General features: G+C 40.1%; 1 protein-coding gene across 1 annotated transcript; it reads right to left on the reverse strand.

Moving 5' to 3' along the window:
- Nucleotides 1-285: 285 nt before the first annotated feature.
- Nucleotides 286-2,468, reverse strand: LOC116258018 (F-box protein At1g67340-like). The gene is made up of 3 exons (XM_031635073.2): nucleotides 1,987-2,468; nucleotides 1,720-1,882; nucleotides 286-1,382 (listed from the first exon to the last, which is right to left on the reverse strand). Exons 1-3 carry the CDS (start codon nucleotides 2,229-2,231, stop codon nucleotides 483-485), a joined length of 1,308 nt encoding a protein of 435 aa, XP_031490933.1. The 5' UTR covers nucleotides 2,232-2,468; the 3' UTR covers nucleotides 286-482.
- Between the last annotated feature and the right edge of the window lie 17,688 nt (nucleotides 2,469-20,156).

The following is a 20,156-nucleotide window of genomic DNA, read 5'->3' on the forward strand; positions in this document are numbered from 1 at the left end:
TCTCTCACATCTTCAAGGACTGCGTGTCCCATTTATGGCAGTCTGAATCTAGTACACGTCTGGAGCACAGTAGACGAGCAGCAGCTGATAGAAGAGAACAGTGAGTCGCAGCGCACAGTCACTGCTCACAGTCATGACCCAGCGACAAAAATGAGAAACGAACCTACCATTTGCCTAAAACGGGATCTGATGCTCTCTCCGACTTGACATAAATGCTCTTCGTCTTCACGCACAGTGAGGGCACCACCATTAAAAATCAAAAGAAGCTTGAAAAGAAGAACAGCATCAAAGATAATGAAATGGTTAAACAAATTTTTAACTTCTATCTTTTTCCATGGCCGGTTTTTGCCCTCTATTCTATGGTACACGAACTTCATCTTCTTGCCGTGAGACATCTAATGTGAAAAAGAAAGAGAAAAAAATAAAGGAAAAAACGAACTGTACAATCTGTGAGCCACTGCCATTTCTCTCTCTCGCTCTCCTCACCGTGTGATGGCACCGTCGGTCTGCATTGACCCTGAATCACCATTGAAATCGTCGTTTCTTCTGTCCAGTTCGTCGTCCTCTTCCTCTTCGTCCTCCTCCTCGACATCACCGTCGTCTTCATCATCCTCGTCGCCACCATCTTCCTCATCTTCACCGTCGTGCCACCTGCCCAGAGGCAAGCACTCGTGCTTGTGGCGAATCTTCCAGTCTAGCGCCTGGCATGCGCGGGAGCAGTAGTTCACGTTGCCGCAAACGGAGCACCGACGGAACTCGTGCTTCCTCGTCTCGGGCTTGCCGCAGCTAGCATGGGAGCACAGCCGGAGGCCGCCCTCCGGCGGCCGGATGGCGAACCACTCTACCAGGAACCGGTTCGCTGGGTGGGACTCGGGAGGCGGGACGTTGCACCCGAAGTCGCTGAGCAGCGGGCACCCGGCCGACTGCCACCGGCTTTCGATAAGGCTCGCGAGCCAAGGGCGGAATCTCGTGGGGTCGTACCGGAACCGGGAAGGGCTCGAAGGATGGTGGCTTTGGTCGTGGTGGTGGTGGTGTTGCGGGAGGGTGGCGCCGCTGCCGGAGCAGTAGGCGGAGAGGACGCAAGCGAGCTCCCTGGCGTTGGCCTGAACGAGGAAACGGCGGCCCTCGGCGACGTTCTGGCGGACTCCGTAACCGTCCTGGAGGCAGTGGCCGAACTCTCGCAGGGCGTCGATGTGGCCAAGGGAGGCAGCGCGAGCACAGAGCGCGACACCCGCGCGGAGGTCCTTGTCGTTCTTGGTCCCGCCGCTGCCGTTGAATTGGATCACGGCCAGCGAGTAGAGCGCGGGCGAGTGAGACGCAATCGCCGCCTTAGCCATGAGCGAGGCCCCGCTCCCCCGATTCTCTAGGCAGTAGAACCGTATCTGTCCATCCCAAATGCACCACCATCAATCAAGATCAGAGCGCGAGACAGGGAGAGAAAGAGAGAAGAGGAAGAAATTTTTGGTATCTGAAATTCTAAAATCTCTCGTCGTTATTGGGTATGGACCAACACGGAGAGAGAGAGAGAGAGAGAGGCTTAATGGGGTTGCCGGTTCTAGTGAAGAATCGTCATCAAAGGCTTTCATTTGAATAAGAATAAAGTCGGCGACTGTTTCTGTTTTACAGAGAAATGACTGTTTCCGGTATGCAGAGAAAGGAAGAGAGAATGAAGGGGAATGAGAAAGCCGGAACTCCGGCAGGCAAGAAAAAGGAACCTACCATGCCGAGGGTAAAGCACGCCTCAACGTTGCCGGCGTCTGCGCACCTCTTCAGGAACGCATGAGCTGATTCCGACCACTTGGGCGCCCTAATGGACAGAACCCCGGCGGAAGCCTTCGCCAGCACCGCCGGATTCAATCCCAACCCGTTCAATCTCTTACACCTGAAATAAGTAGGAAAACAAAAAGTCCGAACCCAACAAAATGTTCAGTTTTCAGACTCCATTTATCGATAAATCGAATAGGATGGGATGGGCAGGGGGCCTACGTCAGGAGGACGTTGACGAAATCCGCCGGCGACAACGCCCGGGAGCTGAGCTTCGAGAGGATGCAGAGGACGAGGTCGTCGGGAAGTTGGTCGAAGAAGTTATCCCTTTTTTCACCGTCCGGCTCCGTTCTCCGGCGTTTCCGCCGGATATCCTGATGCCAGACCGCCCTTTTCCTCTTCTCCTCCCCCCTCTTCTCCTCTACCAACCTCACTCTCGGGTAGCACATCCCCCTCCTCGTCCGCATCCCTACTTCCTCCTCCCCACAAGATGATTTGGACAGCCAAACCAGAGAACACAGGGGCACCAATCAATTCCCCAGACACGAAATCGCTCTCAGGGATAGATATCTTAGAGAGAGAAAGAGAGAGAGGCGCTCCCTCACACCCCAACAACACCACCAAGAGCATCGAGGCAGAGCCTCATCGTCACCCTCAATAAATAAAAACAACCCCTGACGACTCTCTCTCTCTCTTCTCTCCTCTCTCTTTTCTCTCTCTCTCTCTCTCTCTCTCTCTCTTACTTCAGTAAAGGGCAATGAAAAATGGAAGGCAAAAATTACTAAAAAAAGAAAATCTTAATTATTAGTTGCACCCAACGTTTTCTTTTAATTTATTTTTTTATTAAAAAAAAAAACCCATCCTCCCTCTCCTTCCCCTGGTCAATTGGCGTTGACCGCCCCTTCCGGTTACTTGTTTTACTTACAAGTTCTTCTTCCTCCTCCTTCATGTCTGCACGCCCTCTCTCTCTCTCTCTCTCTCTAAATTCTCACCCTCAAAAGTCTCTCTCATTCTCTCTCTAAGACACTGCCCTGTTTCTCTCTCCTCGCCTTTTCTCTCTCTATAGAATGGTCGTCGTGTTTCTCTCTCTAGGGAATGCAATCGTTACGGTGGTTAATTTTTTGGTTTAGGAAACTAACTTCGGTTACCGCTTGTGGTTAAGCTTGAACTGAACTGAACGGAACGGAGTCAACCTCTGACCCCGGCTTTCTGGTCTTTCCGTTGAGTGCCCGGCCCCCTCCCACCGGAGCCGTTGACCGGCGACCCCTTCAGGTCGCCGGCGTTTATGTTCGGAGCCTTCCCGGGTGCAATTACTCTCTACGTTTATAATTAAACGTTTGCTTTTATTAGGTAGAGGAAACTAGGAGCGTTGTATAATGTGTGGGTTCTTTACGACTAGCAAGAAAATAAAGTGTAGATTGGCCGTTTCTTTGTGCAAAGAGAAAGTTGATTGTAACTTGAAGTCGAGAAAATCCTCTTAAATATCTTAGTTGTTCCCACGATAACCCAAACCAAATTTTTTCCGATTAACTGTTGATGAAACTACGTTTATGTTTACATTTATTGCTCTGTGGATGCAACTTCCGGTCGCCGGCGGCCCAGAACAAGTGTGTCCTCGCCGGCGAGGCCGCAACCACCGGTAATGAGAGGAGGGAAGGGGAGGATTAGATCTTAATTATATATTTTCACAATATATTTCCTTAAAATTGTTTTCCAGAATCAGATTACTTTTACAGAGTGGAAATAAGTACATAGCCAGACTGCTACGGATACAAACAGAGAAAGAAGAGATGCATGGACAGATAGAGATGGGTATCGTGTCAACACGTGAACCGTCCATCATGAAGCATGGAGGGTTCAGATTCTTTCTCCAAAACATGCCATGCTCTTTCTCTTACTAATGTAGAGAGAGAGAGAGAGAGAGATGGCCTTCCACATGCAGAGCCAGGGGACATGCTGGTCATTTTCAGAAAGAAAGGTGCACCATCATTGGCATTTATCAACAAACACAATCAAACCATTCCAAAAATTTTTCACTGCCAATTAAATCTCTCCCTCTCTCTCTCTCACTAAATCTTTTCACCATCTTCTCCATGAATCTCAATATGGTTAAAATCTTTCTTGGTGAAAGAAACATCTTGTTGTCATATTGAGTAAAATTTCTCCACAGTAAATGCACAACAAACAGCATCTGTTATTGGGCCTATAACAATTGAATCCTCAAAGTTTCCCAGTTTTCTGCCATGAGTGGATCACCTTCTTATGATTTATGACCACCCTTTATAATGGTGACAAAGCAAAGAAACCCCTAACCAATTTCTGCCATTAAAGGCCCACAACCACCATCTTCTTTCCAAAACAGGGAGTTGAGTGCAGAATTGATCCAGTTTTCCACTAAGCTTTCTTCTGCAAAAACGCCGGCAGCCGGACGACTTCGTGCCGTCCGCCGGAAAACGACGAAGCCGCTTCGTGTTTCTTTGCTTGTACAACAAGAGAAACTACTTAGTTGTTTTGGATTTGCAAGACTTGCCGAATAGGGAAGATTGCATGAAGACGACAATGAATTGTGTGTAGTAAATGAAACAACTGGTCACCTCATGCGATAATTTGAACCAAATTGAAAGAAATGAATCCGAATTTATAGCTTGGTTGCTTCCAATCTTTTCTTGATGCCTCAAAGCGCCATTACCAAATAGAGCCAGACTGACATTTTGTGAACGGAAGGCGACATATAAGAATCAAGGCCATTGATTTGGAAATGAACGGCTCTAGATTCAGGCTTCACCATGAGGTGTTGCGGCGGTCACATATGAAATTGAAGGCAACACTTGCCTATAACTACTAGAGCATTCACGTGAACTTGGAATACGAACATGCTCGTGAATTCGACCGTTGTGCTCTATTACTTCATGAAATTAGTTCCCGATCCTCGGAAATCTAGATCTTGTTCACATGTTCTCCACCTACCAACCAGTAATGCGATACAACAATGTCAATTCTAGATTGCGAGAGAGATGGAAATTAAACCTTCATGCCCAAAAAGATCAAAAATTTAAATACCCAAACTTATGCATGTGCTGGAGTATATATATATATATATATATGTGAAAAATGAACAGTGATTTTGACTTTTTAGAGTCATTTAACCATTTAATCAGGACCGTTCATTTAACATGACGATGGTTGGTTAAAAGAAAAATAATGAAAAAACATAATGGTTACTTTCGTCATCGTGTATTAATTTCATTTTTTTTATACATTTTTTTTTTAACCATTCATCCGCATTATATGAACAACATTTGTTCGATGGCTAAAGAAAAAGGGTAAAAAAAAAAAAAAAGGTTGGTAGTCTTCAAATGGGCATTGTCCATCACCGTTGAAGAAATCACATTGTGTTGTCATTGATGTTGAGCAAATAACAACACTTTTGATTGATTCTTTTAAAAGCCTGGGGAAAGAATCTATATTTTTCTTTAGAGCGTGGGAGCGGAGCTGACCAAGTTCATGAAATCCAACGACTTTGCTTGTTCTTAATGGGGAGATTGTTGTTGCAGGAAGCAAAATCATGAGATTTGGCACGAAGTTGGTCACGTTCCACGTGCTGCCCAACAAAAGCATGGCTCCACGTGAAGGCAGGAACAACTTCCTTTCCACTTCCGGAACCCTCTGGCACCTCCCCACATATAAATCGCGCCGACTTTTTTCAAAACTCGCCATCTCCTTCGGTGGAACAGTTTGGAACAAGTTTGAGTCGAGTCATTTGGTTAAGGAGTTGAGCGAGTCCATTCATTTAAATAATTGAATTGAGTCCGAGTTCATTGAAGTTAAACTTTTAAATCTTGGTTCAAAAAAGATGTCTAGCAATTTTTTAAATATCTAACTCGTTTTTTAATTAAAAAGTTGGTATATTGACATTAATTAATTATGTAAGTTTTTACAAAAGTTCATTCAAGTTTATCGTACCTTAATCAAATCGAGTTTTATATATTCAAACAAATTTGTCGAGCATTAATCAAGTTGAACTCCATTGGTTCCGTTTCTTCTAAACCATCGAATCTAATTTTTTTTGAAAATAAAACAAATTTTTAAAAATAGAATGAAATACGGTATATATAAAAAAAACTTTTTGTTTTACATTGAATCACTTACGTCGAGACTATCAAACAGGCGTCACTTGCCGCCTCTCATGGCTGAGTGTCTTGGCCATGTGCCTCAACCTCCTCCTGCAACATTGAGCTTTGGTCACGTGTCTTGCCTGTTGAGTTGGCTGGAACCCGGACAAATTAAGAGCTCGCCGGATCCATTAACCAAATAATCGGCGAGTAATAAGGTGAAACTCGTTCTTGATCCATAGGACGAGTGGGATGCACGCAGCTACTTATGGTGCCCACTGAGCGACCGCTGATCGTGTCAGACCCCACATGGGCTCGAGCCCAGTTTGGAACTTCGGACCCACACCGAGCCCACCTCCACTCTGTCCGGCAACGACGACCCAAAAGACAGGACACGTGGTACCAAACCAGACGTCTTTATTTTTCTATAAGATCTCACAGGCAAATATCCACGTTACAATTTTCCGTTCAGTCTGAAATCGTCGCCTCTAAGTTGAAATGTCCGACCACCGCCGGCGACGGCCGTGCCGGAAACCGGCGTGCATGTGTCGAAGGTTTCCCATCATGGTGGCCGCATCGAATGTTTAGTGCCCCAATGAGTTGGTCGTTGTTTTCTTTTTTCTGTCAAGATTTTTTTAATCGCGGGGAGAACATGTTCTCTGCACGATCCTCCGCAATTGGACGATCTTAATGTGGCGAGGGAAATAATTAAAGCGGGGTTTTAAGATTTGCATTTTTAATATAAAGTCGTGCCGATGAGTCGCTAATTGGTTTAAATTGGCATTTTTAAATGCGGTTAGGGCGCACGCATGTGTGTTCCCGTGGCAAAGATAAATATAAAATTATTAATATTTTCCCAGCAAAGAAAGGCTCAAAATCATGTGTATTGTTTTTCTATTGACCAAAACCCGATAAAACCGGTTTGGAGGGGTGTAGCATAATTGGTTAGACTAACTGTTTGATGAGAGCTCAGTCATCAATCCAAGACAAAGAAAATAAGGGAGGCTTTAGCCTTTCACTCCCGCAGGTAGGGGTAAAGAACGAGTCGAACTACTCGAGCTCGACTCGTTAAATCTCGATTCGTAAATGAGTTCGAGCCAAGTCATTTGCTTAATGAGTCGAACTCGAGTTCATGAGTGACTTGTTCAAATAATCGAGTTGAGTTCGAGTTTAACACTTATCTGTCGAGTCGAGCTCAAGCGCTAATCGAGTTTGTCGAGCCTTAATCGAGTTTGTCAAGCCTTAGTCGAGTCGAAATCGAGCTCAACATGTAATGATGAATATCAATTCTATTCAAACGAGTCTGTCGAGCCTTAATCGAGTTGAGCTCGAGCTTAACACGTAATGATGAATATCAATTCTATTCAAACGAGTTTGTCGAGCTCGAGCTCAACATGTAACAATGAATATCAATTCTATTCAAACGAGTTTGTCGAGCCTTAATCGGGCCAAGTTCGAGCTCAATACGTAACTGCCGAGTCGAGCTTGAGTTGCTTTCATCGAGCTTTCATTAGTCGAGCCGAGCTCGAGCTAGCTGAACTCGGGCTCGACTCGGCTCGTGTTCACCTGTACTAGCAGGGGATTCCTCTCCCACTTACCCGTATGACCACTTAATGAGCCTAAGTGGGCTTATTAATTTGTATATCTTAATTTCTTATTTTATTAAATATATAATTTTAAACATCTAATGATTATTTTAAAAAATTTCCTTCCACGGCGGTAGTTGTGGTCTTTAACATAATTTTCTTAAAGTTTTCTTTTAATCATCCAGCTAATTACATTAATGGAAATGGTCGCGCGGCAAAAGTTCATCTATGGGTGTAAACTTTTCATGAAATATAGTTCATATTGCATGATCCAATTGGAAAACTTTGATCTTAAGAAGGCACTAATTTAGAAATACTTTGGCCTTCGAATAATATGATTTTAAACTGAAGAAACGGCTCCAATTTTCGCTTCTTTCTCTAAAAATGAATTGGTTAAAATTTGCCTACTCTATCTTTTACATATAAAGGATTCAAATCTACCAGATGGAAATAATGTCATGAATCTGCCTCAAATTAAGATTGAATCAAGTTCATTTAAAAATAATTCTGGTGTCTGATAAACATCCTTAATCTTTTGGACCAGATTAATGAGACAATTACAAAATTCCTATTGTACCAAAGAACCCCAAAAATACTTAAAAACCCCATAAACAATTTCTACACATAAATAGTCTCTAATGTTCATGTAACCATGACTATTTCTTTTATGAAAGATTTTTTAATTTTAACACGGAAATATTGGCGTCCAACAGATTTTATATATATATATATGTATATATGATAATTGAATGATGACTTTGGCTATCTAAAGTTACTCAGCAATCTTGATTGAAAGAAAAACAAAGAGAAAAACATATAAATAATACTATATATATATATATATATAATACCACAGTGATTATAAAGCTCCTTTTAATATGTCAACGACAGTTCATAACTTTTTTATTCTTGGCATTGTTCTTGAACAGTGGATTGAGAATTGAATAGACATGTAACTTCCTTTGATCAGCCTCACTTGTGACACTTGAATCCATTTGATCTCACCTTTTCCTTTTTTTTTTTCTCCTTTTGGGAATGAAGGAACAATCAATGCCATTATGCGTTCTCCACAATCTTTTAAATCCACAGCATATCTTACATCCTGTTCTCGCAGTTGGATTTTACATATCGAATATATTTTGTTGCCCATTTGCCAAAATTTCTTGGGTTTATAGACCTTAGTTGCTTTTTTTCTTTTTCGGTTCTCTTGATGGATCAAGGATTGCTTATGGCTAACCCTAGCCATCATGCCAACCCTAGCCTGTGCATCTATTTTTTATATAAACCTGTCATTGTTAAATTTTGTTATATTATATATATATATATATATATATATGCCTTTCATTTCGGCCCAACCCTAGGAGTATAGGCTTTTGTCGTGGACTTATTCATATGTGAGGTTTATAGAGGTTGACACCCACTGTGATTAGGGTCGTGACCGTCTGCCGAGCTACCCCTTTCAACACCAGTGCACGAACCCTCTCATGACCAGGGGCGGAGCTAGGATATTGTTGTTGTGAGGGACTAACAGTCCTACGATCTGCCAAATAATATTTTTTAAAAATCTTCACTGGGGCCAATCCTTGTTTTTCAAGAAAAAAAAAAAAAGTACCAGGGTCAAACAGAAACTTTTAAAAAAAAATTAACATGAAAATTTGTGTGTTTTTTTTTTTTGAATTTTTGAGGGCCATGGCCCCTGCTGGCCCCCTTCCCTCGCCCCTGCTCGTAGCTTAGCTCTCTCTCTCTCTCTCTAAATCAGTAACTAAGGCAGATGTGGGTCATTGCCCACACAAATCTACCTCTATTATTTAAGCATGCCTATCTTCTTATTTATTTATTTTTTTATATATAAGTTCCGTTTACAAATTAAAATTTAAACTACTAATACCTATTCTCAATAGCGAAGCTACCTTACAGCTGGGGTAGGCAACTGCCCACCCCAGCCTGAGTATACCATTACAAAAGTTTTACTATGATCATGCTGGACTCAGGCGCAGCGCGGGGACCACACCATACTTAAGTCACTGTTCTATAGCCCAACATGTACCCAACCCATTGCAATAATAAGGCAGTTCAGTGTTCCTTAGTTAAAAATTTTTAACTCTGCCACAGCCTGTTCAGTGCAAATTTTTTGCTCTCCCTCATACTATATATATATATATATATATATACACGACATGAGTGGAGTAAAAAATTTCTAGTTAAAGAGCATTAATAATAAAGTTTAAATTTGTAAGGGACATCAACATGTAAATGAAAAACGTTGTCCTAAGGAGTCCATAGAAAATTTGGTCACACTTTGCGCCTCCATCCTCGCTTTGAATGGAGCATGTGCATGCATTACATTAACTAGCTTAATCGATCGGTCAATACCTTCGTTGCTTACAGAGTCATGCAAACGATGTCATATCAATTTGTGACTCCATTTTAACATATTTTCTACGGGTTGCTTCCTGTTGTCAATCATCTTGTTCTTTTTTATTGAATTGATTTCCAATAGTAAGAACCTCATGTAAAAGGCACGCGCAGTGGAGAGAGAGAGAGAGATGATAGTGCAGGATGTCTAGAACGATCTATTGCTTTAACTTGTACAACATTTCTTACATATATTCAAATGAGACGACCAGGAAGCAACTTTACGTCAAATTTGTTGAATATAAGGATGGTGGCCCCATTGGAGAGAAATCAGTGCCCCATTGGAGAGAAATCAGATTTCTTCGTTTGGCTTGTTCAGAACTGGGTCCTACCATAATGAACATCTCCCTCTCTCTCTCTCTCTCTCTGGAACGATTAACTATAGTTTTTTTCTCATCACGTCAATGGAAGAAGAAATTCTCCTTCACTGTGTCCCTTTGTGGAGTTACAGTGGAAGAAGATGGATGATAAGATGAAGAAGACGACGCGAATGGTATGTGGTGGAGTAAATCTGAACGTCTAGTGGGTTCTGTGTGGGTCAGGATCTCGGCCAACCTTTGGTTGAGTAGAGAGAGAGAGAGAGAGATTATGATGGATGAGGAAGGATAGTCGGATAGATAGAGAGCTGCTAGCCCTTTGTTTACATCACTTGCAGTTGAAGAAAGAGCGCAGCCGATGGTGATCTTCGTCTGTCCATCTCGGCTGCGGCCGTCAGCCCCCGCAGCTGCCTGCTGACTTACTCAACTCCTCCTCTATCATGACATGTTGCCTCCATGCCCAACCAACTGCAGCTTGCACCCACACACACATACACATGGAGAGAGAGAGAGAGACACACACATACACATGGAGAGAGAGAGAGAATACACATCTATGCATGCATGTACACACACATACACAATATTCACAAAAAATTAATAGCGTCCAATGAAAAGCTCCAGTCTAACTAGTTAGACCGGCACTAGGGAAAGTAAGTTTGATTTTTATGGGTGCTATTCTTGAACTACACACGACGACACTTTAATTGCCTGGCGTATTTCTCCTACTCAAACCTTAAACTAGTCTTAAACTCCAAAAACCAAGATTCCCCTCTCTTCCAATTGACATAAGTTTGATGGGTTTTTCATTTTTCTTTTCCATTGAATTTTCTTTGTTTTTGGACAAGTATTTGACATAAAACAACTGAATATTTCTTCCTCTCTCTCTCTCTCTCTCTCTCTCTTTATATATATATATATATATATAAAATGTCTGAAAAGGCCATGCATGACCCCTTTCATTGATTGCCATGTTCTTGTGCATGTCTCTCCTCATAAAAGCTAGTATTTTCATGGCGGACGAGACAAGTTATTTTAAATGCGCTCCGTCTCAGTCACGGGTAACGTGTGACAGAGTGTTAAAATTAAATTCCTTCATTGACTTGGCAAAGCATGCCCATGGGGTCGAAGCGGCCCCATGTTTGGCCTTGGTAAATAAATTGCCCAAGTCCTTTTAAAACTACTCTTCTCACTATTAAATTTGGCATTGTTCAATGCTTTTCATTATTTCTTTTGACCGCAATTTTTTTGTTTTTCTTATATATTCATCTGTCTTTATTATTTGTTGTATATAACATCATTTTTGGGCCATAAAATATGAATATATTTAATTTGAATTGGATATCCAATTGAACCGTTTCAAAATAAATGGGCTTATCGGATTTGCATAGCTGATTTCTTATGCAAATCCAAATCAAATTATTAAACTGGAGTTGAGTCTTCTCATCATGTATTCTGTGGAGTTGAGTCTTCTCATCATGTATTCTGTCGAAAGCTCAGGTTACCCGGAGTTTTATACGAGACATGTACCTCAAGTATTGAACTCTTGACCTTCTCAATTCGAGATGCATCTCGGGTTATTAAATTATTGACGTGCATTATAAGTACTCCAATCCTCTTTCTTGATGGGGGACCGAGGGCCGCTGAGGGTAAAATGGTAATTGTACTTATAAAATTGAGGTCCTGTGAATTGAGTTGTGACATTAAATCTTAAATTATTTAAACCTCATCTACTTTCATCTTGACCTGGGACTTGGGGTATCAAGCTTGGGAGTTAATGGCATTCAAGAAGGAACACTAATAATTTTCACTAAATCAACTTTCCAAATACCTTCACATCTCTTTGGTCCTCGACCGAAAAAAAAAAAAAGACTAAAGCAAGAATTATTATAATTTAATTAAATAAATATAAATATTATTCATTAAATATATAAAAATTTAAATTTCAATTTTAAAGTTTTTTTTTTGTTCATAAATATTGCTTATTGGAGCAGCGGAAATTTTACGAAACGGACGACATGCAATGGGCAATCAGGTGGAGGGGAAGAGGGGGAAGGACAAGTGGGACCCACAGAGAAGACCTGGTGTGCTTCATGTTGGAAGATAAGCGAGCAAGGGCGCTGTCTGCTGACGGTGGAGCATGCTGAAACGTGGAGCACTCCCATTCGCCTTTGGGCCTACGCAAGGGCCCCACTAAACCGCTAGTGGTCAACATCCTTGACCTCACGGTAAGTCACCTCCGGCAACCTACGCGGGGCGTAGGTGACAGGCAGCCACACTCTTATAGGTCCGAACGCTCCCCTTGTCCACACCAACCTTCCGGAACACCTCCCTTTCTCTCTCTAAATCCCATTTCCTTTTCATAACTTTGGGATTTATATATATATATATATATATATATATATATATATATATATATATGGATGATGATTTTGGTGTTTTAGAGTCATTTATCATGACCGAACAATCCAATAAAGTAAATGGTTAGGAAGAAAAACAAGAAAAAAAAATTTTGATAGACACATTTTTCTTTTTTTTTTTTCTGAATCATTCATTTGCTTTTGATGGTAGATGACCCAGTAACTCTAGATACCGAAGTAATAATATATATATATATATATATATATATATATATATATATATTATAGCAGAAAATGTGTAGGATGTGGATGAGAAAATTCTTTGGTCTTCATTAAAGGAATGAGGGATGTCTTTAGTCAAAGGAAAAGTACTTCGTTCTGCTACCATTAAGCTGGAATTCAATAGTTTGAGACCAAGCGGTACGTCTCTTTGGCAACTCTGGCAGGATTCCACCAAACGCTCCCCTTTACAATCCGCAAAAGAAGGAAAAGAGGATGAACAATTAATTAGCGGAGGACTGTTTTTTCTACCATTAGAGCGTGAAAGATTGAAACTCTGGGATGTTTTAAATGATTAGGGTTCACGAAATCACAACACAGCAGCTGGTGAATTTTGAGGATTGCCAACGCCATTCATGAACTCAGTAAATTCTGGTAGTTGATCCATATTTTAAGTGCAGTAAATCAGTTAGCTTCGCCATCTGCCACGGCCGCGCTCTGTTACTAAAGATCTTAGGTCCAACATGGACTGAGTTCATCTTTTAACTTCAACTGTAGATCTGAGAACTGTGGATTTAAAATTTTTGGTATATGTGAATTTTTTGTGGATTTCAAGTTGGAAATGAGGGGAAATTCTAACTTGAGATTCATAAATTACAAATTCATGATGTAATTCATGAATCATTCTAATGAAAAATTTCATTTCACTTCTAAAAAACAATGATCTAAAATCACAATTAGACCTTAATCACCCATCAAATAACAACTATTTTCCATTCGTGGGACATAGTGATGTTGTTGGATAGTGGCCACTGAGTTCTGTCTGAACATCTCGTAGTTACGAGATTAACTTGAAAACAATTTGCAAATAAAAGACAATTATCAATAAATTAAGATTTATCTTTACATGTTTTCTCTCTGTCAAACTCTCTCACACCCTAACCGCCCGCTAGGATTGAGGGAAACCTATGAGGCTGGCCTATTTGTGCCCAGTAACTCTCAGAATTAGGGATTAATCTCTAGGTTGATTGCCGTAGAGGAGCGTCATAGAAGGAAACACGAGAATCATCACCTTCTTCCCGTTTTGTTTTACTTCATCTTCTTCCTCTGCCTCTAGACGCACGTGTACTCATCTTGGAGCATCCGGTGGTGAACCTGTTGAGGAGATTGAGATGCCGTTCTGTTGCCTTCAGTGGTATCAGAGCTTAAGAATACAATTACACAACCTATTACAACTTGTGTCGTAAAAAGATGGAAAAAGAAAGACACTTTTATGCAAATTGAAACATTGCAGAATGTTGTTATGAGACATCAAAAAGCAACCATGGCACCCTACAGAGATAAGAAGAAGGGTGGAGACTTCTGCTCTCAACCAAGTGGGAGGATAAATTACTCATTATAAATAAATAAACCAAAATTGCCGGCCAGGCTAAACGGAACGGATCTGAACGGGGAGTGAACTCGACTCACTTCTCAACCCTCTTTGGTGTCTAGCAACATAATATCAGAAATCGAGGCCAGGCAACCCAAACACAAGAAACCAATAGCTCATGAAAAGGAAGCGACTTCCAAGAGAGGGAGGGTGATGTAATAGAGAAGGGAATTTGCAGAGGGATGTAAGGGGGAAGGCAGCAGCCTCCTTGAAGTCAGTGCAGCAAATGTGAAGTGGAAGAAAGGAAGGGGCTAAGAAGTACAGCTTAAATTAATGAAGCTCAGGGATGAATGAAGAAGCAACAACATGGGAAGAAGAGGAGCGATCTCGCTCCCCAAGACCCCTTCTATATTCTCATTCCCTCATCATTCCATTCTCTCTGCCACTGAATGAGATGTGGGGAGCTGCAATTAATGGCAGAGAATTAATGGAGGAATAGGGATTTGTGAAGGGGAAGACGAGGAGGAGTTGGAGGAGGAAGAGGAGGCTGTTGCTTCACGGATTTGGCTTAGGCTTCGTGGGTCGTCTGACTTCGGCCCCATCGCCGCTACCGAGACGGTCGACTCCTTGGGATCGTCCAGTCCCCGGGAAACGCGCTTGCACATGCACTGTGAACCCACTTGCTAGAGTTTCGACTTTTTTTTTCCCCTTTTTTTAGGGTGATGGTTTGAACTCAGGATTAGTTAAGTGTGGATCGGCCGCGTTTGATTGTCCTGAAGAAGTTTTCTTCCATGTAAAAGTTGTCTTCGGTCCACAAGCAAGTGTCAAACGTGAGAGCTCATGTGGTAAATTGTCTGCACCAACTTGCATAAATTGTCTTATTTGAATCTAGATACATCCTTTAACTTTTATGTTATACTTGAAGTACATGGATCAGATATGACATGCTTTTGCTGACATGACAAAGGATTCGCTCATCAAATCAACGATCTTAGGCATTAACGAAACTTGGGGGGCACTTATTCAATATTTATAATTTTTTGAAGCACTTACATGTATAACAATCAAATATATCAAAATATTAATATATATATTAAATTAATTTTGTGATGCTGGTATGGGCAACTGCCCGCACAAGCCACCATGTGGCTACGCCAATGATCTTAGGTCGATCTCTTTTTGGGTACCTTTTTGCATTGAGAAAATGTTTGATTTAAGACTAGTGGAAAGTGTTTTTGATCTAGATCTGTTCTCAAATCCTGAGGATTTTACATACAATCCAATGTAAACTATTCGTGCACCTTAACAAAAAATCTTTAGCTTTAATGGAGTGGTTAAACATTTTTTGCTTAGAGGTACTCGGAACCATTTGGGATATCTAGAATTCTGATGTGAAGTGAGGACTTGCCGGCAAGCCCACATGTAGCTCTGCCACTGAATGGAATGATCTTCATCGGGTAGATTATGTCTAAATCAGCTTATTCTAATCGAATTTACCAAAAAACTGATTCAATCGATAGACCAACAAAGAGGTGCCATGTGCCAGGCACTGTTCATTTATTTCGCTTAAATAATTGCAGAGATTTCCTATTTTTTAATTATTTTTAAAGGTAATTTTTCATTTCCTTTTGTCAGTATCTATATTTCCGATATTTGTTCATGTGTTACATTTTGATGAGCAAGAACGAGCAGAATTTACAAGTCCGCGTAGTAAAAATTGGTTTTGAAATGCGACAAGACATACTCAAAAGGTAATCTTTGAAAAACAAGCGAGAAAATAAGTAAAACCATTAAACATAAGAAAGCTCTTAAAAAATATGTCAACAATAAATAAAAACTTGCCATATATATGAAACCTCCATAATTATTCTCATTTATTTTATTCCACGATCATAACCGTGCTTTGCTTCAAACTTTTGGCTTTAGCAGTGTATGCATTATATATATCTATAGTTTCCATGCGACCAATAAATTATTCCACGTCCCTTCTCGTTGCTTCTCCTTGCTTCTTTCGTAGGCTTATCAAGATATATTTCACGGCAAATTCACTAACAGTCCAAAGGGTCGACTCATACCAGCTGGCTCATGTCTTCAAGCAACCTGGGACCCATTAGATATATATATATATATATATATATATATATATATATATAGAGAGAGAGAGAGAGAGAGTAAAGCTAAAATTTCATTGGTGAATGAAACATAAAGCATTGGTAATTTTACTTGTACCATAAACCATCACTAATGCTTTAATTGTTACTTTTTCTTAAAGATAGACTGTAATGTTCAACCATTTAGCTATATATATATATATATATATATTATTGCATGATCAAACAGTGTCCAATCTTTTACGTTTGGCTTTTGCCACTGGCTCAACTAGAAGGGAGCGGATGCATGTTGTCACATTTCGTTAATGCATGCATTAAATGTCTTCTACATATTCTATGAAGGCAAGAAATGTGTGTATTTATATTCTATGTGGGAGCAAAACGTCCCACGTCTCTTCTCCTTGGTTCCCTTTCATGCCAATGCCTTTGTCACTCTTAAAATAATTTAACTTATTAACTCTTTTTCAAAAGGGCATCTTTATAAAGTTGATGGTATTAAATTGTTGGTAATGGTACATGGCACAACTTAAAAGCCATATACAATTTTTATAATATGTGCACCAAATATAAGCTCTCTGTAATAACATTAAAAGTACACTGACATTCACCTAAAAAGGTTGTTTGGTAGTAACAATTTGTATAATTTGGCACACTGACATTCATATTCTAGTGTTCTATTAACTTTTGTCACATGGGTACCTCTTTAGTGTTTTCCGAAGAGAGAGAAAGCCATAAAGATGATTTGGTAGTGTCAAGAACATGCTCATTATTCTTTTCCCTTGTTGGAGCTTCGTCATCACTCATTTATATACGCGCATATGTTACCGATCCGATGGTATTAAACAAATATTCGCGCTTAATAATGTGAACATATGAGCCGAACATTCCAAGTTAAGGGACCATTTTTGTATTCCCTGCAAATGTCAGACGCTCATGTGCATGGCTTTCGTGGATGAATGATTGAGTCCGTCAACCGGGTCGGGTCTATGTTGATCCAGTGTTTTCCCTGATCCGCCTCTCAGCCAGAACCGGGTTTTGGTTTAAATTGGATCGATACAATATAATCAATCCAAAAGTGGATCCATAAAAGTTTAGTATCTGAGGCATATTCCAGTGATAGTCAGCGAAGATCCGCGTTAATGACAACCGCATGTCAGAAGATCGTGGCGCAAAATGTCACATAAGATGGGTTAATTTAATAAGTTGTGTAGAAAAACATTAGAAATAGGCAAAAGAATAACTCACTTATAAAGACCTAGCAGAGTCAGCTTGGGGTTGACTCGAACTCACTTGTATAAACTTGACTCAAGCTCGATTCGTTCGACTCTCGAGCTTAACTTAAGCTTGAGTTATTAACGAGTCGAGTTTGAATTGAAGGAACTCCACTTGTTTAAACTTGACGCGACACAGCCATGTAACCGATTTATTGAATTATTTTGTTTAAGAAATTACGATAATTTTTTTTTTAAGTTTTGCTTTACAGCCATATGTTGGCTTGAGTTTCTCTTTCTCAGCCTCGTGAACTTAAACGAGTTGAGAGCGAGATTAACTCGAGCTCGAGCCAGCCTCAAGCCTATCAATTCATGAGTCAAGTTGAGCTCGAGCTCGTGTTCGGCCTTAAGCATGCCAGTAAAAAGTATCGTGAGTAGCGCCATATTTTTGAGTCAGGGCTAATAAACATATTTAGTAACGTAGGTACTAACTTCATCTGTGCCATTAAAGGGAGAGATTTTTATTGATAATCTTTTTTCTTGTCACTCAAGATCCATATAATTTCACTGACTCATATTTGTTTTATATATATATATAAAATGAGCAAATGGTGATTGTAATTGAATCACTCAACCCACTTATGAAGGAGATCTGATCTTTTTTTGTTAATGGTTGGTAGAAAAACAAGAAAAAAACAGACATTTTGATCAAACTACCTTGTGACACGGTTAATAACAAGAGTTACCATTCAATTTCTTACATATATTATATATTTAAATATATGTTTGAATCTCAGTCATATCAAAGACATCCAAAAAGAATTAGAAAAAAAAGAGAAGAAAACACTTCCGGCCTGACTCCAGCGGAGATTCAACAGACAACCCGAGTCAAAATGGAAAAGTAAAAGAATAAATTACTCCAGTCGACAAACTGTGAGGTGATAGGTAAGAAATCTAGAGAGAAAGCAATACGAAGCGTATCGAAAGGGAAGAAATTAAGAAGATGGCTTCTCGAAGTCCGCGTCTCTAAATATAAAGAAGAAACGAGCGAGCAGCAAAATTAAAGCCACGGTTAAGCACTTAAGCGTTCAATTCTGAATATTCTCATTCTCTTCCATTCTCAGATCAGAGGTGAATCCTTCATGATCTTGGACTAATTTTAAAGTGAATGGGGATCTGTGAAGGGAGGAGGATGTTGCTTGACGCATTTGGCATATGGAGCTTGTCTCCCTCTTTCTCTCCGCCACTCCCTTTTCTTTACTGATCCCCATGCTCTCTCTTTCTCATGTAAAGCAAAAGTGGACGCAGAGAGGATTAATGCAGAAGACAAAGAAGAAAGGAGTGTCCCTCAAGTAAAGATCAACAGTAAACTAATCCCTAGTATCTCTCTCTCTCTTTCTGTTTGACAATTTTTTGAGATGTGCAGACACTATGATTAGAAGAAATACAGAAGGTTAACCTTTTTTAAAGTCACAGACAAAATGTTGGTTCAGTAAGAACAAATGTGATTAAAATACTTATGGAAACCTAAATTAACATCAATTTTGAAACATAGTCGCTACATCTTGGTTCTTATGTCATTTTCATTTAATGGTAACGCCAATAATATATAATTGATAGTTAACAACTAATTCTGAGACAACTCAAACAACCTTCTCTTCCACTCCCTTCACTAATTAACGCTCAATGGTTAAGTACCCATGAAAGCCAATATATATATATATATATATGAAGGGAGAGAGAGACAGACAGAAGAGCTGGTAACTACCTGCTATATATATATATATATATATATATATATATGTATAGAGAGAGAGAGAGAGAGAGAGAGAGAGAGAGAGATTTGGTTATGTGTATTTTCAGGTCAATGGGCTGTCATTTTCACCAGCAGAGCAGCTTATATAACGTTTGGCATAAGCAATTATCGTATCAAAAGATTCGTAAAACAAGGAAAAAGCAGACAATTGAGGTTGTAGTAATCAATCATAATCAGTGATTTGGTAATTAATTCACCTAATTGATGAAATTGGAGTGCAAATATGGGTTTTTAGCAGTGCACCAACATGCACGCCAGTGACGTGTTGGCCTTCTCTTTAGATAATGACCGTTTCTTCCATTGACTCGTCCATTTGGCTGCACGCTCATATAACCTTTTTCGTTTTCAAGTTTCTAATGAATTAAAACAGATTTTATCCTATTTTTACTGTAAAAATTAATAATCTGGATCTGTTGTATGAGATCTTGTGAACATAGCTTCATGTCCCGGATCAGATATGAGTTTCATGTTCAGAAAAAGTATCCAAAGCTTATGGAGCGGGATGAGTCACGGATGCACGAGTTAAAGCACAACAAAGACGGCATGCCGAGGTACCAAAAAACAGACCTTGTACCCAAAGAAGAGATTGAATGGGATCTTCGGCTATCTACCGGATGGTGGATCTCCTCTGCTCACTCCAAATAAATCCAAGCCTGGAATGAATTACAACAGATTCAATCTTAAATGGTGAATCTGAATTGCAGGTCTATATTTAAAAACGTAAATGGATCAAATCGCTGAACTGTTTTCCCACACAATTAACTGGACATGGCAAAGTATATATATATATATATATATATATATATATATATATATATATAAGATCGGATTAAGAACGGAGGCAATCATATGTGATATTGGGCCCCTCGTGCT

This window comes from Nymphaea colorata, chromosome 7, assembly GCF_008831285.2.
Source record: "Nymphaea colorata isolate Beijing-Zhang1983 chromosome 7, ASM883128v2, whole genome shotgun sequence".
NCBI classification, from domain to species: Eukaryota; Viridiplantae; Streptophyta; class Magnoliopsida; order Nymphaeales; family Nymphaeaceae; genus Nymphaea; species Nymphaea colorata.

Bases quoted from the DNA above. Each gene is read 5' to 3' on its own strand.
- LOC116258018 (XM_031635073.2), bottom strand. From the start codon at position 2,231: ATGCGGACGAGGAGGGGGATGTGCTACCCGAGAGTGAGGTTGGTAGAG. The intron at 1,883-1,986 runs GTAGGCCCCCTG...TACTTATTTCAG, and splicing joins TTCGTCAACGTCCTCCTGAC to GTGTAAGAGATTGAACGGGT. The intron at 1,383-1,719 runs GTAGGTTCCTTT...TGGGATGGACAG, and splicing joins CGTGCTTTACCCTCGGCATG to ATACGGTTCTACTGCCTAGA.